This window comes from Harpia harpyja, chromosome 13 (genome assembly GCF_026419915.1).
Source record: "Harpia harpyja isolate bHarHar1 chromosome 13, bHarHar1 primary haplotype, whole genome shotgun sequence".
Lineage (NCBI taxonomy): Eukaryota > Metazoa > Chordata > Aves > Accipitriformes > Accipitridae > Harpia > Harpia harpyja.
Genome location: NC_068952.1, coordinates 11,044,306 through 11,071,005, shown reverse-complemented (window position 1 = coordinate 11,071,005; position 26,700 = coordinate 11,044,306). Strand labels below are relative to the sequence as shown.

General features: G+C 40.7%; 1 protein-coding gene across 1 annotated transcript in view; it reads right to left on the bottom strand.

Annotated features, from left to right (window-relative positions):
- PTPN14 (protein tyrosine phosphatase non-receptor type 14) overlaps positions 1-26,700 on the bottom strand; it is a 124,276-nt gene that overhangs the window by 48,111 nt on the left and 49,465 nt on the right. The window contains exon 3 of the mRNA XM_052805415.1: positions 23,039-23,208. Coding sequence (XP_052661375.1) covers positions 23,039-23,208 — 170 coding nt within the window. The remainder of the gene's footprint in view (positions 1-23,038; positions 23,209-26,700) is intronic.

Sequence of the window (26,700 nt, the reverse complement as noted above, 5' to 3'; positions counted from 1 at the left end):
CTCCATCTGAAATTATGTTAAATGCTGTTATTATGTCACTATGCTAGCTGAGACTGCTCTTTGTTCGCTTGGATTGCAAAAGTAGATCTATAATTTGAGGGAAATCAAACATTTTAAAAATGATTCAGCTATAGATTCACTGAGGAAAGCTGTTCCAGAAGAGCAGATAAAAACATGCATTTCATAAGCCTCCTATTAGGTGGTTTAGTTGGGAAAGCATATGGAAACTGAACAGAAGTTTGCAATCTGCACCCCCAAATAATAAAAGGCAAGAAATTCAAAATTAAGACTTACAAAGCTTTAATCACAGAGCCATTCTGGCATACTAGGGGAGTGCAGGGCAGAAGAGACACCACCACAGCCAAGCTGAAATCACTCACCTTCATTGCTCATTTTGGGTTAAACATTTTTAGCAAAGCTGTTGTGTACTCAATACAATAAAGGCTACTACAGTTTGCCAGCCTGTAGCTAATTCCAAGGGGAATGGGAGTGGACAACAAGTCTGAACAAAGCCATAATTATAAGGATATCATTTCCCACAACTCTATTTAGCCAACACAGAAAACATTAAAAGTGTATTTGCATGTATTGCATCAAAAAGCACACTTTTTATAAAGTAAATAAGCTGCAACTGGACAACTATGAGACATCTGAACTCCAGAATCAACATCTGCATTTTAGCAATCCATACTACATCAGAGGAAAAAAAACACAAGTAGTATTAGTAAGCAGCAGATAAGGTTACTGGTTTAAAATTTAATTGTAACACCCAGATTCAGACTTGGCTACAGCTGCGTAAATGTAGAGAAACTCCATTTGCCCATACAATTCTGCATAGACCTCCCAAGATCAGGATTCATGTTTGTTTCTCCTGTCACTTCAAAAAAAGAACGTGGGTGTTTGTACAGTGTCACTGAATTCATTGTACCCTTCCATCAGCACTGTTTATCTGATGTATAACATCTGTTGCTGTTTTATATATGCAGAAAGCAACGCTAATTTTACTGATCTCCATTCTCTTCAACGACCAATGTTTCAGATACCACAAGCTATGCAGAACCTGACCCGATCAATAATGGAAGCGAGATCTTTGTACAGAAATTAAAGGATGGTTTACAAAACTAAGAATATGGGTTAGTTTTGCAGAGTAATTGCACTGGTGCACTGCATCTTCACAATTTTCCTACTAGTGACTTCCACAAAGAACCACAGGGCAAATACTTCATCAATAATTACTTAATATTATTGGACCCGGTAGCCTTGAGTAATCAAGCAGCATCCAACTCTGCTAGGAAATGTACAAGAACAAAACAAAAAATGCTTATTGCCCCAGGGATTTACAAACTAAATATATATTTCATACACATACATAGATCTGTATGTTCTTACAAAAAGGTGACAGGATCAAGATAATAAGGTTTAATACTGTTTGAATGCTGTACTGTGATTGGTCTTGATTTTTGTTATTTTTCCCTGGGTTTACTTTCCTTCTCTGTACATCAGGGACAGGAAGGGTTTGGAATATATGCATTGTATCTAGTGCAGCAGGAAACACTTTTTAAAAAAAAAATTTTTTTTTTTTAATCGGTGTGTTTTTCTGGAAATTTCAAGCCGGTATGAATAAATACATTACAGTTTCAATACCAACAAATATATACCTTGAATGTATCTGAAAATACACAAACCACTACAAAACATGTATTAGCTACCCAAGAGGTACAATGCCTTTAAAATAATTTCTAATGATGCAATTACTGGCATGACTAACTTCTTTATAACTCATTAGGTACCTTTTTGGCATTAAGCCTATCTATTGGATAACTGCATAGCTATGTGGTTCAACTTCTTCTCTGGAGGAAGAGAGAACTGCTTTACTGTTTCATTCTCCAAAATAATAAGTCTTTAAGACTCAAAGGAAAAACAGATTGGCGCACAAGTGGTTTAGCGCAAGACTTTCAGCTCTTTTCCAGCTTCAAAACTAATTGCAATTTAAGTACAATATGAACTTCTAAAATTAGGAACACAATAAAAGTCTCATTGAATCACAACAACAGTCCGACTCAGCTCATTTGGGTTTATCTTAGTATGGTAATATACTTCTGAACAGAGACACTGCAATGTACACTTATGCAATAATCTGCCCACAGGGGAAGCAGTTTCTCCAGAACAGAGGCCTTTTATCGTTTACTAAAATTATTTTAAGCATTAGCTTTGATATTGATGTGTCTACTGTTCACCTCGCACCTTAAAATCTGCCATGATTTTGGCTCTGATACTATTTAGCAACAGGATTCCACAGATATCTATATACTATGTTTTAAAGAGAAACCCAGTTTTTATTTTAAACACAGGGTGTTTCATGTTTTCTCAGCCTTTGAGTTAGATGAGCCAATGACTCAGCTATTCAATGGGTAATCAAAGGAACTAATTGATAATGACCAAAAGGTTATTTTTATTTATTTATCACATATTTGAGACAATCATAATAATACTTAACTCTTACTGGTTGCTTTTCTGGGAAAAACACACTTTAAATAGTACTAATGAGCATTAGCCTTATTGTATAAATAGAGTATCTGAGGCACATGGCTGGTGAAGTTACTCATGTAAACTTGGGCAGGAAACCAAGACAGATTTGGGAGATATAGGTTTTGTTCCCAAGTCTCAACCCAGAGCACTACTTACTAGATGCTGCTTATTTCATGTGGGTCACTCAATATACTACAACAAAACTGACTGCAAACTTGGGCTGGATTTTATATGGCAAGAAAGGCAGGCAGGTAGACAAGACTGGTCTTTTCAGATACAACGTTCAGTATATTGGCAAAGACGGTGTTACGACTTCTGGGCTTGGGCATGCTGAAACGCATTTTAGATGCAAGGATTCAATCAGCACATCTTAATCTAAAGGCACTTTAAAAAAAGAGGTACATACATTGATGATGTCATTGTCAGTAACGCAGTGCTAAGGCCTTGTCTTTGCCATTGTAAAAAAACTTAGATGGTGTTGATAAACAGAACATCTCCAGCTTGCTCCTTTGGAATTTCATCAACTTCTCTCCCAGTGAAAGTCTGATGTTTCACAGTACTAGACAATAGCCATTTATCTGGGATTTGTGGTAGAATATAAAAAGCAACGGCTGTGCTTCTACTACTAAAGGGTAATATTTTTGGAAGGGTATTATTGAGAACAAGTCTACCACACCCTGTCACAGACCTTCAGAAAGATCAGCAGACTTGCCAGGAAAAAAAAGGGAAGGAGACGAAAGAGCCTTTGTCACACATGCAGGAGGAAATTCCTTCAGAAGCTCAAACTGTCAATGCTAATAGTAAAAACACAGTCATGCCAGTTTCTAGGGTAGGAACTCCTTGATCATAACAACCTTATAAGGTAGGTCAAGGTTAGCTTCAGGTAACTGAGAAATGAGGCTGTTCAAAAGCAGCATCCAACTGTCTACATCCTCGTTTCCTCTAGCAGCTGGATGGAAAACATGACTGAAACTAAAAATAAAATAAATGAAATACATGGAAAGATTTGTGTCATTCCTTTTCCCCTTCCTAATGAGACAGAACAATGCTGGGTTAGCATCATTTTCACACGTAGGACTGAAAACGGAGGACAGATCAAAATACAGTTCGTATCACCTACTTCCACCTCGCTCAATCTCTCTCTTCAAAAGCAACAGTTCATAGCTGAAGGGGAGAAAAGGGGATTTGGCTAAGGCTAATTTTACAACGATGGTCACTTTCCATTTGTTTTGATACACAACTTGTGAGCATAACGACAAATAATACACAGCCTCAATGGCTGGCTTGCTCTATGAGCTGCAATGAGGCACACAATGCAAGGTAAGCTACCGCATCTGACCAGTTGTCGTGGTTTAACCCCAGCCAGCAACTAAGCACCACGCAGCCGCTCACTCACTCCCCCCCCACCCAGTGGGATGGGGGAGAAAACCAGGAAGAGAAGTAAAACTCATGGGTTGAGATAAGAACGGTTTAATAGAACAGAAAAGAAGAAACTAATAATGATAATGATAACACTAATAAAATGACAACAGTAATAATAAAAGGATTGGAGTGTACAAATGATGCACAGTGCAATTGCTCACTAACCTGCCAGTTAGTCCCTGAGCAGCAATTCCCTCCGCCCCCACTCCTCCCAGTTTATATACTGGGCATGACATCACATGGTATGGAATACACCGTTGGCCAGTTTGGGTCAGCTGCCCTGGCTGTGTCCTGTGCCAACTTCTTGTTGCGCCTCCAGCTTTCTCGCTGGCTGGGCTTGAGAAGCTGAAAAATCCTTGACTTTAGACTAAATACTACTGAGCAACAACTGAAAACATCAGTGTTATCAACATTCTTCTCATGCTGAACTCAGAACCCAGCACTGTACCAGCTACTAGGAAGACAATTAACTCTATCCCAGCTGAAACCAGGACACCAGTGAAGTTCCTACCAAAGGCCAATGTCTTCCAAAGGTTAAGGTCCAGCTACACAGTCAACTCCTGGCTAAGGATACTAGAACAGGAAAACCTTTGAGCACCTAAACCCAGCCTGATCAGAATTTTGCACTGCTTAGTTGTTGTTTACCACTGCTATTTCATCAGTTTACTACTAAAAAGTTGTTCATTTGCATGCATTCCCCGAAAGACAGTCTATTAAAATTTCAGATCTCCACCTCCACCAATTCTTTACACAGCTGGCAGGAGATTTCAAATATAAATGCAAAGTATGAGCACTTTAGGAACAATAAGCTTTTTTCCTGGCATGAATCAGTCAATGAGGTCAAATTTCTGTAGGAAAATTGAGCATTCAAAAAAGAAAAGAATATACGTATTGCAAATGGACATGGGACCGTTTAGGAAGGTAACACACGCTTTATAACCTCTCACGTATAAACAGCTGCTTCCATATAGCCTGGTATCAAAGTGTTGTGGCTCTTTGGTGTCCAGTATTAAATGGATGGTGAGTGAAACCCTTAGCAGTTAGACAGGAGATAACAGCGTCACACTCAGCATTCTTGTTGGCAGCAAAAGACTGAGCTTGGGTTGTAAAGGAGTGCTCTGCGAGTGTTTTTCTTTTCCTGCCATTTCTGATGGGCCACAAGCACGGACACGCACCCAGGCCTTGTTGCAGCCCGCAGACATGACACAAGCCTTCCAAAACATGCACTCCCTTCCACGAGAGGCTTAGCCAGCAGATGCAGCTTTACAGTATCCACCAATCTCTCTATATTTAAAAAGGAACCCCCAACCACAACAGGTCCATCCTCTGTACTTGTACTTTTTGTTAAGAGTGTATTATACTTTTTGGATACTTCAAGTTCAAATAAACCCGCAAACTCAAAGTTAAACCTTAAATAAAAAGGCCAGTAATGGCATGCTTTAGCAAGAAAGGAAGGCATGCCACAACCTGATCCTGATTTTCTGCCCTTGAACTCTTGAATTAATTACAACAAATTACAGGGAGCCCCACTACAATTTATAAGCACAATAAACTCCCTTACAACCACCTATAATTTTATCAGAGTTAATCCAAATACCTGAAGAATTTTACAGTACAAAACTCCAACATGCCTTTTAGAGTAAAAAAAAAAAATGGGGGAAGCCATATTCTCTTGTCTTCTGAGCCCTCTCTCTCAGCAAAGGCTACATTTGGTCTCTGCAAGCTGGAGTCCAGCAGAGCCAGGCCCTGGTGACACCATCATAGCATTCATCCTTATAAAGGCTGGTGGGATTGCAGAAGTAAAGCAAAGCAGTCAAAATCATATAACAAGAAGAAATCTGTATTTTAGCATTTTCAGCTGAAAAACAACATCCAGTACAAGCATAAATATTACATGGAAACACTAAATAAAACATTTGGGAGTAAAGAGTTTGTTAGTCACATATCTTTGAAAAAAGCCACGTATCCATCTGGTTTGGGTTTTAAGCACATGCTAAAAGTGTTATTGTTCAACACTGCAGTCCTATTGACTTCACACTACTCACATAGTTAAGCTTAAGTACATGCTCAACTACGCGCTCATGTCTCCTGAGCTGAGCGGAACACTTGCATTTGGCTACAGAGATCCAAAGGTTACAATACAAAAGACTTTATTTTTTCTTATTAGCTTCACTTTCTTTTTTGATCATTAAAAAAAAAAAAAAAAAGAACAACTGAGTCAGGTAGGTGAATTTCAGCAATGCCACATACTGCTTTTCATACATAGATATTAAATGCTGTAGAGGAAGATCAGTATTCTCATTCTCCCACTCTACTGGGGGGCGGAGGGGGGGGAATCACAGTGAGAAAACAGGGGCCTGAGGAAGAATGCAATTTCCCATAATGGTGGTAACACTGGAACTAATCCCAGATCGCCTCTTCATCAGTAGGGTCCACAGGTCAAATAGATATCAAAGCCTATGAGAAAAATCCCTCCTGTTAAGCCTCCTTCAGCTTTTTTGTGCAGTCTGCAAGAAAAAAAGTATCACTACTCAGCAGGGGCTTTTTTTGAGTGCAAACCCACAAGGTCTCACACAACTGCTGCCTCTGCCTTCACCTTCCTACTAACATGGTCTCCTCCATTCCCATACAGGGTCCCAGGGCTCTTCCTCTGCATCCTGGGCTGTATGTGCCAGAGGCAGCTATTGCTCTGGTGTAGGACTGTGAGTTGCCAGGGCTTTTGCGTGCAAAGCCACCTTCTGGCTCAACAGCAAAATCAGTGGGACAACACTGCAAAGTACCACGCTGTATTACTTTGCAGAGCAGTTCTACTAGCCATCACCCCTCCTCTTTGCTGCATGACACAAAACACGGGCTCCAACGATGAATAGGAGCTCCAACCACATATAGGCTCCACCTATATACAGGTGCTCAATAATATGACATGGCATGCAGCCTACGTGTCATTTCTCACTTAAGTAGTCGCATCCTCAAAACATCAGGTCCTATGCACAGAGAACAACTCATGCCCCCAAATCCTTAGATGGCATAAAAGTAATGGCAGCTGTGAAGATCCATCCTCACAAAGATGCAAAAATGAAAAGATGAGCCATGGCTATGTATGCTGAAGACTACTAAACCTCACGGGGAAGAGGAGCACAAAAAACCCTGTGGGTCTTCCCTGATTTGGAACTGGGAAAGATTTCAGCAAAAATGAGATTAGACACCCCCCCCCCAAAGTTAATAATAGCTTAGATTTACTTCCTTTACTCATGTGTGTTGACTCAGTTCAAAATATGCTGTTCCCTGCCCTGAAAACACAGCTAACCTTCAAGCTGTCTCCACTGTGGGAAAAGGTGGTTTAAGTTACATATGGAAGCAATATGAGTCAACAGTTTGAAAATTCTCCTGGTAGCCAGCCAGGTTAATGGCCAAGCAGGTTAGAATATCATGCTAAAAAAATGCGGTGAGTTAACTAGAACATATGTATACTCTAGCTCATACTCTGCAACACTGAAAATAAATATATAACTCTCTTCAACAATTGGGCAAAGTACAGGCATAACTCTAAACTATTCTTTGGACACAAAACAAACAGGAAGACTTCTGACTGGCCCAGGCTCCCCCCCCTCCATTATGCCAGTTGGAATAATAAAACATATTGTATACACCCCATAAACCCTGTCCCATTTTTCAATATATATTTTAAATATTCTCCTCCACTAGGGCTCTAAACTCTGGAATGACATAAGTCCACCAGCCTTTTCTGGTTAAATGTACTGCTGTGCACTGATGCAGAAGTTGAACAGAGTGAACACATATACCAGTGAACAACTGGTATGCGTATGTAAGCATCCAGAAGCACATCACAAAATGATTGGTTTATGGGTGCAGAGCAGCATGCAAGTGTATTCAGGTGTCACTTTATTCAGAGAGCAAGTGAACACGTTCAAACTACGGAATGTGTGCTTAACCTGAACTTTAGGAAAAAATAAATGCTCTGGTAGCCTGCAGTGAAACCTTGTTCACAAATTTATGGAACTCGTAAAAAAAAATCCTATCAGCAAAACCTTTAGGTATTATCCCAACCTCACATAATCAATGTCTGAGAAAGTCCTATTGATTTAGTGGAATTTTACCTTGTAGGGAGCTAAAATCCGGTCCATTCACTACTGCCTTTTACAGAAATCTGCCCTGGTAATAAGAAAACACTGCTTGAAATGTGACACAATGAAATTGCCGCCTATCTATAGGCCATCAGTACAATAGCTCATATTCCTGTGAAAAGATTGTTGAAGCACCTACATTAACGCTCACTGCCAGCAGACAACAGGAAAACTCAGGTTGTTTCCACCTCCCAAAGAGCTTGGTGACCCTAGTGTTTTCCCAGGAATCGTTGAAAACAGTCACCCCACGCATCACTAAATCATGCAATAAAACCATGGCCCAGGAAGTTCTAACCTCCCAGTGAATGCAACCCTGCAAAAGTGAACACAGCTCTGATAACAACGGGATGTTGCCAAAGAAATATGCGAATCAGTGCCCTGTTGGGTGGGTAAAGTAGATCCATTTCATGAAATGAATAATTATTCTTTGTAAAAGCTTCAAAAACAGCTGAAGATATCAAGTGCAAAAGCAGCTGCCAAAGATAAAACAGTGAACCAGTAAACATCTCACTGCACAGGAATCTGCCATCTTCCGACACTGAGATTTCTGCCAAATTCTTGTTGAGATTTTCAGCTGCATGAGAGCCTCCACACAAATGCTTCTTTTAAACACATTCAGAGACTTCAGGATTGTACTGACATCCAATTGCAGCTCCTTTAGCTTTATACCCTGCCAGCAAGGCAAAAAATATTAAAGGTATTCAGGTCCCTGAAAAAGAGTATGTTTAGAACTAGGTTTTGTGGTTTGTGTCTCAGCTATAAGAGAAGGGAAGAAGTTTGCTCCAGCCTGCAGTACAACCATCAAAATTCAATAAATTTTATTGAAGACTGGCAGTGCTACTGTAACCAAGATTTTCAGTGCCTACTGAATTCTCAAAATTTAAAAAGCAGTTAGAAACCCTAATCAAAAAGCACAGGCCTGTCTGCTTACAGGTTGCTGCTACCGGCTTGACCCTCTTTCTGACACCGTAGCCAAATTTCAGACATCTATCTGGGACTTCTAAATAGAAGACCAGTGAGCCGCAGTTCCCTTTTCAAAACATGCAGTAGAAAAGAGAGAATGAATCACCTGCAGAAAGTGATGCACAACAGAGGAATCCTGAATCATGCTGTGGAAATGCCCATTTCTTCTCACTGATTACACATGAAGTCTAGAGCCACCTTCATTCTTGAGGCTTCAGCAGGAGAAACTACATGACTGAAGTAGGATTGGTCTGTGTCATGAAGACTTTAAGTAGTATATCCCATAGCAGTCTGCACTTCCCTAAGGAGAAACTGCTAGTCACTACTACTGCATCCCATTGGAAGATAAACAGGAGAATACTAGCTCCAATCTAGGCAACTTATTCATCTGTCAAAAACAGTGCCTTAAACTACACTGGGAGACAAGTCAGAAGCAGCATAGCAATCTATGAGGTACACCATAATATTCACTGTATACACAGTGCTCCTTAATGAATGGGCAACCTCATTCTGCAATGATATACATTGCTACTACACCTTAAGGGGAAAAAAAGGCAATCAAGCACTTTGCCATAGTCTAAATGACAAAGGCAGTGAGCGGCACAGTTCACAGATAGAAGAGGAATGATCTTTTTCATCTTCATTTGAGGAGATCCATAAAGCCTGATGGGCACTTCTGTGACTCGAGCAGCTAGGGATGACAAGTGTTTTCCATTTTTCCACTTTTCTTATCCTTTCTCCTGTAAACCAAAAAATTGAGGAGAACATCTTTTTTTCTAAGGAAAGCAAAATCACTCCATGACAGTAACTATCTCTATAGCTATTATACTAAAATTTCACAGAGGAGGAAGAGAACAGACATTATGTATTCAGTAATTTTCAGAATAACTCTCAGACTCCTCACTGTTAGCCACAAGTGAGAAATTAGAAATAGATATTTGCTGAAATAACTCAGCAGATAGATTGAGTTGACAGATAGATTCATGAACATGCACAATTCCTTCTCCCCAAAAAGCTTTGCTTAGTAAGACCCTAATGTAACAGGTCAGAACCAAGCTCTGAAAAGCTGGGCAGGGCCTTGGTAGGGCAATCACATTCGCAATCAATAAGCTGTTCCTCTTTCATAAGTAACCAAGCATCATTTGGCCTTTACTTTGAAAATGTCTCATTTTATGCAAATGTTCTTTCTAGTTTATGGGCAACAAGAGTTTATTTTCTTTTTCCCTTTCTTCTCCTCAATTAAGGAAGCAAAAGGAAACAGTTCTAGTACCAGCATGTCACTTGTTTGATACTAGAACTCCATAGGCTTGTTTATTTTCATAAAAGTGTATTAAAACATGGGCTATTTTTAGGCTAGCAAATTATTTCTTGCATCTTCCATGCTGCTACAAACCAAGTCCTCTGCTCTGTGCAACCTACCAGTTCAAAGGGATGCCTGTGTATACAACATTTATACTGATGTAATGTAACAACACATCCACAAAACTGAACTGCATCCACTAGCACACTTACTAAGTGCTTCCAGACCCTAAATATTCTTACCTGTGGCCAATCCCAATGGGAGACATGACTAACACTACCTAGCAGCTCAGAATCAAGACCTTTGATGCAGTTTGAGACCACTGGAAACACTGAAAAGACAACGCAACAGATGCCCTGAAATGCGGCCAGTTTTCCAGCACACAGTAGCATTGCCATTTGAAAACAATATTGTCCTTTTAATTTTTTTTAAGTGTTGTAACTGCTGCATAGCAAAGCCAAGAACTACATTCCTCCTGCCTCTGCTGCTGTTTCATTTTTTGAGGTACAGGAAAACCTCATCAACTACCGTAATCTTTTCTCAGTGCTCTTCTGGATTCCAGTAGTAAATGAAATAGAGATTTTTAAAAAAGGTATCTCAGCTTTAAAGAAGTTTACTCTTAGCATATGTGCACCAAGAAATAGAGCTACTTCACCCCCAAATTTAATGACAGTTAATTTAGTTCAAATTATCTTTTCTCTTCATGCAATGCAGAATGTCATGAAGTCTAAATGAAAGGAGCAATTCTGCCTTACAGGAAAGGAAAAAAATCCCTCTACTTGCTTTTAGTTGTGTCTGTCTGGTTTAAGAAGATGATAATACACTAACAATCTTCAGGGAACAAAATCCATCAAAACTAATCCTATTGAGAGTCATTCCAGCAGCCAGCACAGCAGAAGCTTGCTCACTATGTTTAGAGAAACCTCCCAACAGAAGCTCAGTGTTTGCTTCAGAGAGAAGGCAACGAAGGCAGCGGGGAACCCCCTGTCCATTGTGGTGACAGCAGCATGCTCCCGTCCATCAGGAAACATTAGACTTGGATTTGAAGTCTACAGAATACTATTTCTCTTTAGAAATGAAACTATAATAAAACAAAGTCCATTTTTTGTCTGTCATTTTGTATCTCTACATCCTATCTTAAGCCTGACAATCCTTGAGAGTAAATACGTAGCTGAAGGTTTCTTGTAGAGTCTTCAAGCGTGAGTAGATCTAGCTGGGCCATGTTGTTAAATACAACTTCTGACAAATCCTCCAGCTGTGTAAGCAGAAGCTTACCATACATAAGCTCATCCTCTCGCCTTAAGACAGTCTGCAGTTCAAAGAAAGCAGGATGCAACTTTCCACTTCATTCCAAAAAGTAAGTTGCAGTTTTCATGAGGTTGTTCTACTGCCAATTTTACAGCAAGATTTAAAACCACTTTTCAGCACTATTTAAGATAGCCTGCTACAAACACAAAACAAGAACAGGGGGACATGTTCAGATCATACAAACAGACTTTCAACTGTTTTTTCCATAAACACACACACACAAAATGGGTACTGTTAACAATACAGCTAAGAATATGCAACCATATGTGCGTGTGGCACTGGGAAATCTAACAGGGGAAAGCCAAGGGCCAAGAAGGACAGGATTATCCCAATGATCCACATAACACAAGTGTTTCTCACTAACAGCGGTGAGGACAGCTTCCTCACAGGCCAAGAAACAAAAAGCAGTAGGTGTGACTCATCCAAAACACGCAGCTTCATACACAAAGCGAGCTCTTCACTGATAAAAACGGAAGACCAGATTTCTAGCCTCAGCACCATTTCAGCTGTCAGATATCACAGAATAAACATATAGGCCACTCAAAACGTTTCCTTGCAGGAAGGCAGAAGACTCTCTCGCCTGCATCAGAAGTTGGTTAGACCTCCAAAGCAAGTTTCAAAATGCTTCATTTATTTCCTTCACTTTAAGGATTGTAAAATGTCCCAAGTACCAGGTTCAAACAGTCTCATGGACCTTCAGCTCTTCTTTCTGGAATTAGGGTTCAATCCTGACTGTCCTATGCAATTCAAGACACATTTTTAACATGGTGGTTTGCAGCTGTGTCCTAATCATAAAGAGTCACTTCCTCTGGTGCCCAGGAATAGGACACGAGGAAATGGAATGAAGCTGCGTCAGGGGAAGTACTTAAAGGGGGCTTATAAGAAAGATGGGGACAAACTTTTTAGCAGGGCCTGCTGCAATAGGACAAGCGGTAATGGTTTTAAACAAAAGAAGGTAGATTTAGACTAGATATAAGGAAGGAATTTTTTACAATGAGGGTGGTGAAACACTGGAACAGGTTGCCCAGAGAGGTGGCAGATGGCCCATCCCTGCAAACATTCAAGGTCAGGTTGGACGGGGCTCTGAGCAACCTGCCCTAGTTGAAGATGTCCCTGCTCGCTGCAGGGGGGTTGGACTAGGTGACCTTCAAAGGTCCCTTCCAACCCAAACTATTCTATGATTCAAAGTTCAGATTGGACATTAGGAAAAGATTCTTCACTGAGAGGGAGGTCAGTCACTGGAACAGACTCCCCAGGGAAGTGGTCACAGCACCAAGCCTGTCAGAGTTCAAGGAGTGTCTGGACGATGCTCTTAGTCATATGATTCAGTTTTAGGTAGTCCTGCGTGGAGCAGGGAGTTGGACTCAATGATCCTTATGGGTCCCTTCCAACTTGAGATATTCTATGATTCCTCCTCTGTCCTGCTGCACATACCTGAATTTTCTATCCATCTGGCTCCCTCTGCACTTCTGAAATGGATGCACAATTAAGGTACTGTCGTCTCTGAAGTTTCACATGCCATGAATCAATCCCCTCAAAGCCATGCTATTATTGAAGACTGATACTTCTTTATCTGGTAAGACTAGGTGCTCTTTTTCCTTCTGTTTTTTGGAAGCTATAGAGTACTTGGAGTCATACCTCTCATGTCTTCATTTCCTTGCTGTGTTACCAATCTAGTTTGAGTTTTGTTTTGAACATCTAAAAAAATTCCAGACTGAAATCGGTATCATTACCTCATTTCAAGAACTGCAAAGTTTAAGGGAATTCCTAACATACTCAATAAAAATCACAAGCATCGACAATAAAATTGTTACATCATTCTACCCAGGTGCAGAATTTTTCCAAAAACCCTGAATCATTTCTCGTTCCCAACTATGGTAAAAGCCACCCACATTCCTCATCCCCCAGCAGGAGTCAGCAGGAGCTGCTTGGCATTCAACGCAAGCTCAGGCCACCCAACAAATATATAGGTTCAGCAAGTGTCTCCACGAGCACACGTGCCCAGGTGGACAGGAAAGGAAGATACGAAGTGCCTTTTCCCAAGTGCAAATGCCTCTACCAGCACGACTGGCATGGAAGAATTCAAGCTGGTCTACGTAACACCAGAGAGGAAGCGCTGGTGCTGTGTGTAAATGGTGTATCTTTATCGCATGAGAAGAGTAGAAACTCAAAATGTAACCTTTGTTGCCATTTAAAAGGGCCCAGTAAAAAGTCTATAGAGTACTCCAAAGTATCTGTTCTACTAAAATTGAACATACAAATAATTCCCATCAGGAGAGTGATATGTAAGAACACGTGACTAAGCCCCAGAACATAAAATAAGTATTATTTCCTCGTGATCAGATGTGAATGTGATACTGCCTAATGCCAAGACATTTCTGTTACAACATTTCTAACCATCACAGTCACTGCCTTCAAAACACACTAAAGCAAGAATGCAGGCTAAAGTATCCAACACTGTATTTATAGTTATGCAACACTATTTTTTAGAATTGCTACGTAAGTACTGCCCAACCACACACATGAAAACACATTCACTTTCTGGTCTAAAAGCACAGTATAATGTAATAGATCAGATCTAAGCATCAACAGTTTCTTAAAATATCTGGCACAAAGAGCTCAGCTTTCAATAACCAACACACAGAGAACAAGCTCCCCATTCACTGAAGAAAGTCAGCTGGGAGAAGGGTTTGCCCTCCTCAGCAAATTATTTTATAAACAGGGAATTAATGTTGAATCTTAGGTCTGCCTTGAAGGAGTTCTCATTTTTAAGTCAAAGTTTAAACATCCACTAAAATAAACATCCAAAAAGAACCAACTCAAGAATATTACTGAAAAGCAAAACAACACATACACTGCAATAATATGAACACAAGAAGACCCAAGCAAATACTGCACATTATTTGTTGTTGCTGTCCTCTAAAAACATTAAAGCTAATTAAGTATCAGCTTGTTTACAAGGCAGACTACAAGCCTAATGTGTGGGTTTTATGCTGCAGTAGCCACTAATATTAAAAAAGTCTAATAATTAAAACAAAACAATAAAACCATCAAAGGAGCACCAAAATGCAAATACCCCAGACTGTCTAAGCCTGGGTGGCCACCCAGGGCTCTTAAGACTCATCCAGCTTGCAAGCAGTTCCAGAGCTGCTCCCCTGCCTGGGCTACGTGAGCTACTAGACAGTAGCTGAGGTGGCTGAGAGTATTGCTGTTTAGTCCCAAATTCCGGCAGCTGGAAGGAAGAGAAAAGGAAAGAAAAAAAAAAAAAAAGTCGACATTACCAAGTTACTTCAGGACCCATGCACAGTCTTGTCCAACAGAAGAGCACTGGGATCCCTGGGGACTCAGGACTCCCTGGGGGTTCACGACTGCCTCCACCTAGCAATGAATCCCAGAGCTTGCCTTTCTCCCAGCCTTGGGACATGCAGTGCAGTTCCAGTGACGAGACGATTAGCACCCGGACCGTGATCAGGGCCGGGACCTGTAGGGTCAGGCAGGCCGGCAACCGCAGTCTAAACCAAAACAGGATTCTCTTCCAGCAGAAATTTCTTTGCCTGCTGTCAACTTATAGAATTTCAGCTCCAGAGCTCCTGCTATTTCCCATGGGACACCCCACCACGATGTCTCATGAATATTCTCATGAACAAGACATTTATGTTGGTACTTGTCTGAAGTCTTCTTTTACTGTGTTTCATGACACAGCACCTACCTACAGCAGTGTATGTTAGTTCTTCAGTTAAAAAAAGAAAGAATTAGTACCGCCACATATAGGTCATTTGGCACACCAAGCCACTTTAGTTCCCCACCATTCTCCTGTAAAAATTATCCAGTAATTTGACTCTCCAAATCATTTAGCTGAGAACAAAAGGTTTGACAGGATTTGTGGAATGAACTTATCTTCCATTTCTAAGGTCTGCCATTCTGACAGAACATCCTGTCCTTTTCTGTTCATTTGATATGACTTCCAGGTGTAGCAGTGATTGTGTTAATTGATGTGAATCATTTAAAATTACAGCCCATTGACCTATTGCTTTCTATAAAGCAGAAGTATGCTATATATAAAATATATATAACTATAAAGTTGGGAATATCCTGTTAGAAGAAAGGAGCTACACTGGTTTATGCTATGCAAGGTTCCAGCCCAGTATAAGAAACAGACAAAGAGAACCGACAGAGACTTTTTAACTGGAAATAGTTAAAAACATGGGACTATTCTGATCATTAATATCATATGTGTGTTGAAGAGAACAGTCTTGCTTCTTAGTGAAGAGGTGCATCATCTTTCCAGTTGGGCAAGCCACATTGCCCTTTCTAGTGCCAAGAGAGGGCTATGTGTCATAGCCTTTCCTGGATGGTGTGAGCAGAGCTGCTCCGTAAGCATAGCACAGCTGATAGGCATATGCACCATAGTTATGACATCTCCCAGAAAAGAGGGCAATGAGAAACTAGTTGCATTCATTTCTCTGGAAACTACGTAGCCTGCTCCTGGATACCACCTTTCCAAGAGAGCAGGCATGCTCTTAAAACATGTGCTGGGAAGTACACCATAAACACGAAATTACAACAGTTCTTGGGAAGAGACAAATTTGGATAAGGCAGTAAGGCTTCTGCTGCCTGAAAACCAAACTTTTTTCTGCTCGATTACACCAGTAATACTGAATGGTTAAATCCTGACTTAAATCTCCAGGTGTGAGAGACCAAACTCTGGCCTTTTGTTTTTTAAATACTCCACCTTCCCACCGGCCATATATCACTTAGTTCTCATTCATTTGCTGACCCATCCAACTTAACTACACATCCCTCTTCTCCTCCCATCCTGCATGATATTTCTCTGTACTTTCATTAAAAAAAAAAAAAAAAAAAAAAAATTAAGTGTTGCTCAACTTTTAGAACCATTGGCATAAAAAAAAAAAATCCTGTGGGTCTACCAGAGGTGTATTAACAAGCATGGCCACACAACCTGTCAAAGTCCATCACTTCAGGTAAGCACAGTCAAGGCTGTCCTGAACAAATCAGATGGCACACGTCGTGCTGGGTTTTTTCTGACACACTGTGATATACAAAATAATCATTTTGGACAAAGAAGTCACCACAGTGCCCAAATCAACTACAATGAACTCAAAGATACACACAGAGACTTCTCAGACAGCCACAAGCTGCAGGTGTGACCAAGCATGAAAAGCAAAGCAGCCTCATGTACCTTACAACCTTAACAGCCAAAAGAGTTCCACATCACCAAGCTTGCCACAAAACCAGGCTGGCACAGGAAGATATGTGATATCCAGCCTTAACACAGCAATTAAAAGCACCGTGTAAAGACAGCAGTGACTGGTACAAAACTCCAGCTGATTGTAGTTGTATTAAAAGCTAGCAACAGAGGAGGATGTGAAACTTTAGCTTGTTCAAAAAAAGTAAAGCAAAGCAGACTAAAAGCAAAGATAAGCTCAAGAAGGTGAGACATTTAAGGAGGACTTGTTTGAGGGGAAGGAAAAAAGTCCAGAGTTTATTAAAAAAAAAAAAAAAAAAAAGTAGATTTGCCAAAACATTTTTCCCTGTAAATACAAAGCAGTCAAACACTATTTTTTTCCCCTCTAGTTTATCCTCACATGATTTAAAAATTCGTACAGTCCTAAGAGTCTGTAGCTCTGTATGTTTTAGAAGAATGTCTGTTTAAAAATTCTTCACCTAGCTCTTGAAGAAAAATAAAGAAAGGGAAAGGCAGGGAATTGTGAAGAAGAAATACCTCCTTAGAAGACAAACAGAAAAAAACAGCTACAAGAAATGGTGAAGAAAAGGGTATGGCGGCAAAACATTGGAGGAAATAAATGTTCACCTAGTTAAAGGACGGTAAGTTTGAGGCCAATTTTACACAGGCCCTCCAGAAAAGAGGCCTGGCAGCCACAGGCTCTAATTTTCCACCTGCAAACACATTCATTCCCACACTTTGCAGGTGCAGCCATCCCATTCCAAACACTCTGTGTTTTCTTTCACAGGAAAGCTGTACAGCACGTTCTTCAGGGAAAATGCAGAGCTGACAGCTGAACTTGGGGCAAAAGCCCAAAGCAGCACAGTGCAGATGCTGGAATATGTCCCTCCCTACACAGTCGTGCATACCAGACCTACCATGCACAGCACCACGGGGACCCAGCCCCACTGGTGGCACCCAGACTAGGAACTGCTCTCTTTTTGCAAGATTATGCCCCAACATGCAACAGCACAAACACCATCGGATATTACTGAGTACAGAGCACACAGTAAAATACATAAAGCTTCTTCCAAGGAAGAAAAAAAGAAAAACCAGACCAAAGCACACCTTCATTCCTTCACAGGAGGCACAGTAGTATCATGTGTGATGGTAGATACTGTGGGGAGCAAAACGTAACTTCAGTTTTCCCTTAGAACTGGGGCGGGGGGGAAGGCCGTGGATTGTCTGATACTTGTGCAGAAAGCAGCATCGCACCCACATTTTCAGAAAGCCACAAGAGTGTGTGGGTTCTCTGTTTTTGGAACAAGAGCACAGTGAAAGCAAGCTTGTTTACTTTAGACACTGTACAAAGACTTATTTTTTTAAAATAATGGTTGAAAGGATGCCTCCCCTCTGAGGAGTTAGCAGAAAATAAAAGGCAGATTTATATTTCTAATCTATGCAAATATCTACTCTACAGGGCATCACAAAGACTGCTTTATATCAGACAGTATGCAGATCCCAGGTGCTTTAAGTATGCCAAAAGCATACACAGCATCTCCACCTGCAATGGCTGCTCACTCTGAGAACAGCTGGATGACTAAAAAGAGGTTGTCTAAGTAGCCTTCCATGAAAAATGCCTTTTGCTAACGTGCCAACCCCCATACTCCCACCCAAATGGCTCCTGCTGTAGCTGTCATCAAGCCTGGAGAGGGTTTTTTTGTTTGGTTAGTTTTTTGGGGGGGGTTAATTTGGTTTATTGCAAATTCTTCTAGGAATTTTCAAATTATAGCAATTACAACCTGGTGAAACTCCTACTGATGCCTTAAGAAATTATCATGGGGCTTTAATTCATAATCTCCCCGGAAGACCTCTGTTGGACTAGGTGCAGGTAGAATGGCAGGACTAGAGGTGGGGGAGATGCTGGAGCCACTGAGATCTTCGAGGAGACAGGATTAAGATCAGGGGATACGTACAGATGGGACCCTCAACCCAAGACAAAAGGAACAGAGTAGAAAGAGTAGGGAAATACGAGAACCAGAGGATAGGAAATAGCTCTCCTAGGAGAAGGCCCAATGCCAAGAATACAATGCTATTACATTGAAAGGAAGGCATAGCAATAACATTTATTTCATTGCCATTACCAGAAAGGAGAGACAGGTACTCTACAATCGGTGGCTGCTTTCTGTACGTTTCCCTAGGACATCCGCAGGAAACTTCTGTCACAGGTCAGGAAACATAGCTGTCCTGAGAAGCCTCACCACTCGCACTCAAAATCACTAACCGAACAAGACTGACGATGTCCTGCTGGTGCTTCTTACCCTGTCCCAATGCTCCACTTAACTTCGTCTGAGGAGGAAAAAAAACCCCACGCCACTAATGTTTGCATCTTTAAGCAAGCGTCAATTTTGTAAAAAAGAAGCGAAGAACTGCAAGCCACAGAGTCAGATCTGACCTACTAAAACAACTAATGCGTCCCCCAGAGTATTCTTTGCCTCATTTTTTCTCACAGGCCTCAGAGGCTGACTTCAAAGAGCTGTTAGCTTGAATAAACCGCTCTGGCAGTCTTGTCTTTTCATTTTCTTTCTCAAGGATCCCACAGGCCCTTCTTTCTCATATTATCAGAAATACCTTTACAAATTAACTGCAGGCATCCCACATTAAGTCATGGCTGTGCTTGTGTTTATATGACAGGTGCCTGCAGCTCAACAGGTCCTCAATAACCAGCTACATGGCCAACCCAGGTAACCCATTCACCCACTCAGTCACCCAATACCCATCCACACCTTTGAAATCATGAGGCAAGTTGGGCTCAAACTGAAATACAAGAAATTCCTTCTAAACATAAAATCCCCTTCTTTATTGAAAGGGTGATTGAACTGGAACAGGTTTCCCAGAGAAGGTGTGGAGTCTTTCCATCTATGGAGATATTCAAAACCCAGTGGGACACAGTCATAGAGCAATCTCTTCTACCTGACCCTGCTCTGAGCAGACAATCTCCAGAGGTACCTTCCAACCTCAGCCATTCTGTAACTCTGTGATGAGCACTGCTACTTGCGTTTAGCTTCAGCAAGTCAACTGACACTCCCATATCGTACCTCTGAAGGACAGCACTGGCTTCTTACTAGATTACTATTCCACTCCCCTCCCAGCATGTCACATATAGACAGGTTTCCATAGGGTCTGCTCACCACTGGGCGGACATGGCGCCTGCAGCAGTGTTACTCACCTTACTTCCGCATCCACATTTGGTTTGTGCAATACAGGAAGTTACCAGCAAAACCATGAAGAGCTCCTGACCACTACCAACACCTGCAGGCAGCTAAAATCCAGGAGCCTGCAGGGATAATTAGCATTTTTGACTTCCAACAGTAAGGATAAAAGGTAGAGAAGTTATAATTTTATAAATAAATTATTATGGCTTCACCTAAATATGAATTATTTTATTTGTACAAGGATTCCTCCTGTTGGTCTCAGTCGCCAAACAACAGCAGAACACAAAATGGTCCACAGATTGTTTTGAAGAGTCACATGGCCTTTCAAATAAAAACGATTAAGAAACACTGCCTCAGAGCCACTGACCAACCCCACAAGTAATGCTCCTCTCAAACAACAAAACCTAAAAGGCTTGGATCATTTTCTCTCTTCGCAATGACAGCACATGAGGTGCAGGGGGGCTGCAGTCGCTGGAAGCAGGGAAGAACATTCAATTCGGGACAAGTCTCTCAAACTCAGCTATCAAGCCAAAGTCTGTAATCCTACAGATCAGAGGAACAGTAAACCATCTCAGTAAACCAATTCCTTGGTTTTTGAATACTTGTGGATTATATGTTTGCTGAAGTATTCTTAGAAGACTTTTCATCATCTTCAAGCAATATTAATCAACCCTGGAAATTCTAGAGTCTACAATGAACTAACGCCTGGACTGAGATGGGTTTCACCTCAAGCTCCAAACATGGCCAGGCAAGCTCAGGGCTGGAGGTGTTTCCACCAAGAGGAGGTTACAAAAGTTAACACGTTCACTGCTAACAGTGCTGTCACTAACTTTGCAGCTTCAGCCTTTGGTGATGGTTTTGGTTTGGGGTTGGGTTTGGTTTTTTGTGGTGCTTTTGCAGCTTCCCAGGAGATGAAGTGTCTGATCACGAATTTTGCATTTAAGACAGAGTTGTCATTTGCATGTAAATGTAAGTCAAATACATAGGCACTGAGTGGGCAAGTTGAGTGCCTACCTCACCATCACAGGTAATCGTATCATGATGCAGCCTAACCCTAAAAGCAGCCAGTCTCGATTTCAAAACAAATGTTTAATCAGATTACCAAGAGCAAACGAAGCCAAAAAACTCTACAAAAAGAAAACCCCATCTGTCCATGTAATCACACTTCAGAACAAGCCTTTCTCCATTTGTTTCAGAAGAGTCCTCCATATCCCTACCACCCATTGCTTCAAACAGGAGATGTACCATATCTACCTCAAATTGCACAGTTGAAGGTCTGCTGCCACTACATCATCTACACTGAAGCAATTCCACTTCAGGAAACAAAAAAAAACCCCATACGAACAAACAAACAAAATCTTAACAGGCTATTCTGTATCTGAGATCCATTTGTAAGCTGCTGGTTTGCTACAGACATTCAGAGAAAATAAGAGTTACTTACGAGACTCTGCAGCTTATGTTATCAATCACTTCAGAAAGAAAAACAATTCAGCAGCCCCTCCAATTGAGAGTGCTGTGAAGTTCAATTGTCACTAAAATGTTTTGTCATTACCAACCTGGGCAGAATGAGCAAATACACCTCTGCAGGTGAGCTATGAATGAGCAATCAGCACTGCAGGCTGCAGCTTGAAGAGATAATAGCATCCAAGAAGCTACAATGCTTTCTTGCACACAACTAGGCCAGGATTGGGCTGACAAAAGCGAGCAATGAACACTTCAGACATTCTGACTGCATGTTAAATAATTATGAAGGAAAAGGTATGAGGCTTCCCTCTCCCAACTCGTACAAAGCAGGAACACACAGATACAGACAAGCACCAGTATTCAGGCTATTCCCAGGGAAATTTAAGTTTTGTGATGCTTTCAGCCCACTGTTCGGCAAGAATTCTGCATATACAGTAGTCAAGGGACTGCTTGACAGCTGTCATTTTAAGAATCAAATCTTTCGCATCCTACCAAAGTCAATTCTCCAGTTCAGTGTTAAGAAAAAAATCCTTTAAAATACACAATCTGCAATATAAAAAACGCTTCACATCTTGCACACCTTCGAGAATTAAACCCACTCTTTGTCCACTATTTATACATCTTTTTTAGACATGATGACCATGTGGTGAATTTCAGGTTTGCAGCAACAGAACATTTTTTTTCCAGTGTGGAGGCTTCTGCCAACCCTGTAGCCCTCACCTACTTATTCCAGGCTTTACCTCTAGCTGTGCTGATGCAACTTTGCTCTAGATTAGATAAATGAAATAATTTTGGTTAAAAAGAAAACAAGCCCACCCCTTTTTGGGTGAGGTGGGCTTTGTTTTCCTTTTTTTTTTTAAATTTAAATACAGCACAGATGTGCAAAACCCACACAGTGATGTGGTTTACAGAAATAGCCCCCCAAAACAGTTGCATTGTTACAACTGCAGCACAGGGCTCTGAATAAAAGAGTAATTCCCACTGAAGTTGTTTGCAAAGGTGCACCCTGATCATAATTAAAGGATTAACACCCTCTAACAATTTTAATCCTTTTGTGAAGTGTAAGGGGAAAAATCAGGAGTGGGATGGGCAAAACCCAGAAAAGATGCCAAAGTTCACTTTCAGCAAAGCACAGGTAGACATAAGAATAATGAACTAAAACTGTATATAGATGTCCTTTGCCTACGGCTTCCTTTTGATCGATAGGTTACAGAAGAAGAGTATGGTCACCATGGTCCCTTTTAAAATTTATGTCAGGTTTCTAAACATATATCTATTACTCCCTTTTTGTTTCTGCAGTTGGTCGTGTATAATCATTCACCAGTATTGCCCCCCCCGAACAGATACAATCAAGTGGTGACTTTTCTCACTTTTTTCCATTTGGGCAATCATCAGGAAAGGAAAGAACCAGATGATACCGAGGCAAATACTGAATGCAAAAAACAGAGCAGCTGTCCGTTTCCTGCCAGCTATATCACAATAGTGTGAACAGAGGGAAACCACATACCTTGTTACCTCCTGCTGCAGTCGGGAAACACTGGGCACATAGAACATTACCCCAAAGAAAAGCAAAGGCTCATTGGCAAATTTGTCCAGCTGCTTCTTCAGAGGCTTTTCCAGTTCAACCCAGCGGGCTTGCTGGCTCTTGCTGAGAAACCAAAGGCCAAAGTAGTGTGTCTAGATAATGAAACAAAACAGCATCAGTTTACCTTTTTCAGCTAGATCACACACACAATCAATAACACAAATGCAAATAAGAACAGATGGCATTGTGTAAATTTTTCCATATGCAAAATCAGAGTAATTTCTTTTTTACTGTCCTTTTTTATTTTTAGGATGATTTTGAAGACAATGACAAATTAATATTGCAATATAATATGCTTCATGGAGTACTATCTGCCCCTTACCATCTCTCCAAAATGCATGTTAAAGAGTTCTATGTGACATTATGGCACAGGTGACAAACGATTTACAGAAAGTGTCCACGTCTTTGTTTTCTTTTATACTTGTGCCTTGCGAACAGACAGCAAACACCAAGTCTGAATCAAAGCACAAAGGCTTCATTAGACTTTGGATCAGGCCCGCTGCAGGCAAAGGACAAGAACTCTTCCAACTATAAAAAAAGAATGTGAACTCACACGCATATGTCAAAATATATCTACCAATACCAGAACCATTTACCCAACACAGAACTTGTTTACTTTCTTTTAATGCACTCACAAGGTTTTATGATGGACAAGTATTACACTTAAAATGTGCATCACACAAACCAGCTGTTTGCTCTACACTCTTACAGAAATACCATGTTGAAAGCCTCAGCTATTTCCTATCCTGTGTAAATCTCAATGGCTGTAGTACCTCCTGTATAAGCCACATGGGACTGCTGCTGGTGGAGAGTAATTAACAAGAAACAGTGTTCAGAACTAGAGCTTCAATTACTACAAACTGGTAATAAGCAGCTGAAGGAATAGCCAATCCATCATGAGGGATTCTATCGAAAAAGCCCTTAAACCACTGTATTAAACACACTGATCAACTACTGCAGGCAAATACATACTATAATTAACGGCAAGTGCTACAACTACAGATCTGAAGAAAAGTTGAAAAAGAGTGTTCATGTTTAGCAAAGGAACTAACCCATCAGTTGCTTGGAAATCTGACTGTAGCCCTAACTGTGAAGTTCGTATCAACATCTTTTTCTTCATTATTACAGCTGAGAGCATCTGGAGATTTCCAACAATGCCTTCAATATAAAATATCACTGTACTCACACTGGAAGGAATAAAACAGAAACTGAGAGAGGAATTTTTGTGGGCACCAAGCAGATTTAGGATCTCAAAGTGGGATCATTACTCTTTCTGCAAATTTATATCATTTTATTTCAGTAAACTTTCTTGGTGTTTAATACAGCTGACTCTCTATTCAGTGAAGACTTTCCAGTAATTTCCATTAGATTAGATTAACTCTAAAACAAATAAAATACTTATTTTGTTGTTATAGCTTAACTTACCTGGACTACAATACTTCACAGGCAGTCACAATCCTTTATACATAGCACCACATTTTAAATAAAGATACTTGAGACAAAGAACAGAAAAAGCCCTGTTTGCTGTTTTATAAAGCTTTCATTTGAAACTACTTTCAATACAATCAAATAGTTTGGCTTATAAATCAACCACCAAGATTTCACTAACTGGATTTCCCAGATGTTCATGCTTTTAAATAAAAAGTCTTCACGAGTAACAGACAAATTGCAACCAATACACTTTGCAAAAGCCACCATCAACAGCCTGTTTCGCTTTGGTAAGGATACTCCTCTAAAAACCACTGCATGTACCATGACTTAGCATACAACATAAGGGCAACTAAGGCAATACTGAAAAATTAAAATGCTTAGAAATGACAGCAAGCCAGCAGGGGCAACACTGCTCCAACTATTTTATAGCTGAGGGCATGCAAGAGAATCATATGCAAAACCTCTGAATTGGAGCACAGATGTATTTACTTTAGGGTCTCATTATGTACATATTTTCAACTTTCGAGAACATCCAGGCTAGCATTTAACTAAGGTGATAACTAATTCAACTTGATTCCTCAATTAAGCCTGACAAACCTGCAGTATAGCTTGAACACTGCTCAGTCCTTTCTCTTTAAGCTCAGTTTGGTACAGTGAAGCAAGCTAGTTCTTTTTTTCGAAGAGAATCAAGGTAGTATTTCCTTCTAGAATTTAAAGGCATCTTCAACAAATCAATTGATACAGGGCACAAATAAATCAAGAAGTCAGCATCTCCCATAGGATAAACTTGAAACAAAACTAACCAATTCACTGATAAATGTCTACTCTCCTCTGTAGCCATCGCTGGGTAAAAAGTTCTTTCTGATGAGCTCACCATTACAGTAATTAGATTAAAATGAAAGTAGAAGGGACAGTGGAGACAGCAAAGGAAGAGAATTTGAATAAAGGCAGAAAAAAGCACAGTGATTTTACCACCTCAAAAGGGAAATCCTTTAACGCACAAACTCTTGAAAATTACTGCAGGGCAGCTCATCCTCAGCAAGAAACAGTGCAGAGCTGTGAAAACAGATCTTCCATACTACTTTAAAAAGCAAACATTCACATCACCTAGGACCTGAATTTGCAGTGTCAAGTACCTGTAAAACATCTAGCAGCTAAGATGATTTGGAGTCTTAAGTCTAAAAGAGTTATTCAAGGAATTAAGGGTATTTCAATTAAACAGCTCAAATGAGCACAGTCCCTCCCCTTGGAAGAAGGGCAGGAGGGACAACAAAAATTTAGATTTGCTACAGTAGAAAGGCTCTCCAAGTACCAAATCCAGAATCCTGACTCACTTCCAAGGAATAAGAAATGAAGGGAATGCAGTGTTTAAGCTTCTAGACTACAGCAGATACAGTGGACCAACTATGGCAGCATGCATTTCACACAACTAAAAGACAACTGTTTTCCTGGGAAGCAGCCTGGAGAGGATCGAGCAATTGCAGATGAAGAACACGGACTGCAGAGCAGAGTTCAAGTCACAAATGCATGCACTTTGGAGAGACAACCAACAGTTATCTGAATATCAGCTCCCTGTTGCCAGGAACTTTACTTCTTGAAAATGTTTGCATTTTTTAACAACCTACAGCGGGGAAGGACTTCTGTAGCCACCACTGCAAATGCCTGAAGAGACTGTCTCCCCTAGGAACATTAGTAATTCCCGAACAGGAACAGAGGAACGTGGGACTGGAAATGGCTGGAACATCAAGTTCAGTATGCTGTGACCAGGCATATAACTGCCCAGAAGGTGTTACAGAATCCAAGTCATGCATTGCCATACACTCCAGCCCACAAAACATTTTTACAGTACAGACACCCCACAAATTGGTGTGGGGGTGATGAGGGGATGAGGGAATGATGGGGATATAAAAATGGGAACTTTTTCTCTATAAGCAGCTGATTGAAAACTAGGTTGATTCCAAAAGCTGGTCTGTTTGTCCATCTGTACAAAGTGAACCACTGACTTCACTCCAGTTTTCATGGAATAAATATCTACACCTACACCTGGCAGGCTCTGAAGTAACACGGGCTGCTCTAGCAGGTACATCAGCAAAGTGGCAAAGAAAGTGAATGATGCTTTCCCTTCTGGGAAAAAAAAAAACCAACCAAAACCA